The sequence below is a fragment of the Geospiza fortis genome, unplaced genomic scaffold (assembly GCF_000277835.1).
Source record: "Geospiza fortis unplaced genomic scaffold, GeoFor_1.0 scaffold213, whole genome shotgun sequence".
Taxonomy (NCBI): Eukaryota; Metazoa; Chordata; class Aves; order Passeriformes; family Thraupidae; genus Geospiza; species Geospiza fortis.
The window spans coordinates 2,766,240-2,768,613 of record NW_005054399.1 but is presented as its reverse complement, the minus strand read 5'-3'; the positions used below and the strand labels follow the sequence as shown (position 1 = coordinate 2,768,613).

The following is a 2,374-nucleotide window of genomic DNA, read 5'->3' as shown; positions in this document are numbered from 1 at the left end:
TGGTTACAAGTGCATAGCACAAAGGTAACAATAAGCTGTACATTAAGTCCTCTTTCACTACAAACAAACCAGTACTGACAGCAAAGTATGTTCGAAGTTGCTTTGCCTTTTTGTGGTTTAGCCATTCGTTAGCAATTTTTTCACATTGTATGTGATCCCACAGGAAACTGGGATATCACAGTTTATCAGCTTGCCCATCTTTCCATAGATTTAAAATCTAGTATTAATAAGAGTTAGGCTATTTTTTACTTAACCATAGCAGAATATAAGGCATCTAACTCAGAGTGGCTTACCATCATATAATAGTTTCTGGTTATCAAGTCAATGTTTCTACATAACTTAAATACATTAAACTCAAGTTATCCTATCAGTTACCAAACTATTCACCTGATGTCTTCTATTAGAGGAAAAATTATTCAGATAATATTCTAAATCTCTTATTAAAGCTTCTAACTGCTTAACTATTCAAATAATATTCTAAATCTATTTAACTATTCAGATAATATTCTAAATCTCTTATTAAAGATTATGACTTGTATTTATATATATAATATACATTAAACCATTAGGTGTTTAATTTCTAGGCAAAAAGGAAAGAAATGATTAGAAGTTGATTAGACAGCTTTACATAGGATGGGCTCTGGAAGTTCCCAGGTCATGGGGACCCAGAGGCCAGGAAGGAAAGGTTCTCTGCTCTCAGATGCCTGCCAGAATGGTTCACTGAACAGATGGAGAGCCCACAGCTGACAGGAGACCATGCAGCCATGTGCACTTGACTGCTGTGGCCCCTGAGGCTGTGGTACCACAGTAGAGAGCAGCTTCTGAGGCCTGGGGTGATGAGGCGGCAGAGCTAGCTGTGCCACAGGTCTCCTGCTGTGGAGGGAGTAAAGCCCACAGCTGGGCTCCATCTCTGCTTCTCAGTACTGTCCTGTCCAAGCCAGAGCTGGGGCTACCACAGACAGCTCTTAGTGTGCAGCTCTTACTTGGTGAAATGCAGGTGGAAAGGTCCATTGCCCACGGGCTTCTCCGTTACCCACACGCAGCTCACGGTAGTCATGTAGTTATTCAGGCAGCTCAGGCTGCCAGAGAGCTCTGCAGAGGAAGGAGACAAGAACTGGATTCATATATCACTGGATGATGCCTTGCTCAGCACACTAAATAAATGCATTACTTGCTACTACTTCCTTTGCTGACACTGCATCAGATCTTCCTCATCATTCTTACTCTGTTGTAACACACTTCACTGCATGAGATGAGTGTAAGATCTTAGGGCAGGGACCTTGGGCAGTGGCTACACATTTCTGGTGCCCAGCTTGTCCTAGCTCAGTCCCCTAGGTCTGGCATTGTCAGCCAGCTGTACTGGCTCCTGGGACAGGATAGTCACAAGACCTTGGATTGCATACCTAAGGGTCTGTGAATGAAAAATGAGCACAGACATGTGCCTGTCTTTGTGCAGTGGACCTATTCCAGATCTCCTCTTACCTCTCCCTTTTCCTCCACCAAAGAGCAGCGCAGCAGCAATGCACAGCTGGAGCCCCAAATGCCACACAACTCCTCCCATTCCAGATAGTATCTAGAACAGAATAATAATTCAGACCAGTTTTGTTGGTATTTCTACCAGTGGGTTGAAGTGTTAGCTGCATACTTCTGCCAGCCTGACAAAAGCTGATCCTGAATCTGTCAGAGAGGGCACCAACTCAGCTATATAATTTCTTCTATAGGAACTGTTCTTCTCATAGCAGTAAATAGTATTTTGCACTAAAGCACCACCTGCCTGAAAGGAAATCTACAATTCCTGCAATTTTATCAAGGGTGGGAGAAGGTGTGGGTGTTCTATCTTTCTTTCTTCCTGCATTTTTTTCATCTGGTTTGTGACAATTGAAGAGCAGCAGAGAGCCACAGTGGGTTGGAACCAATGTTCATGTTTCCCCAAATCCTGTTTCTGACCATAGTCAAAACCAGATGCTTAGAGAGAATCATAGTAATAGAGCATCCATGCTCCTCTCTGAGCATTCTCAGCCTCCAGACATTTGCAGCTCACAGGCCTCCTGGAGCAATGTTATTTCTGCATATTCAGAAAACGGACACAGAGAATAACTGATATGATCCTGGTCAAAGCACTCTGGGAGATACAGAATACTTAGGGCTTAGTCATTATCCCAATTCACTGAAGGGTTATGCAAGGATGTTTGAAGAACATCTTCCACAATATGGGACTCTACATCTCTACAAGGTTATTGTTGGCTCACTCTCTTTTTTTTTAACCAAAAATTCAATTCTCTGAATTGTCTCCTGATGAAGTTTTAATTTAAAATTACACTTTTTCACTAAAAGTTTCTGATTTGATGATTTTTTGGCAACACGTAAAATGAAG

General features: G+C 42.1%; 1 protein-coding gene across 1 annotated transcript in view; it reads right to left on the bottom strand.

Moving 5' to 3' along the window:
• Positions 1 to 1,561, bottom strand: part of PDPK1 (3-phosphoinositide dependent protein kinase 1) — a 38,851-nt gene extending 37,290 nt beyond the window's left edge. The window contains exons 1-2 of the mRNA XM_031061052.1: positions 1,483 to 1,561; positions 984 to 1,092 (exon numbers count right to left, since the gene is read on the bottom strand). Coding sequence (XP_030916912.1) covers positions 984 to 1,092; positions 1,483 to 1,561 — 188 coding nt within the window. The remainder of the gene's footprint in view (positions 1 to 983; positions 1,093 to 1,482) is intronic.
• Positions 1,562 to 2,374: the final 813 nt, after the last annotated feature.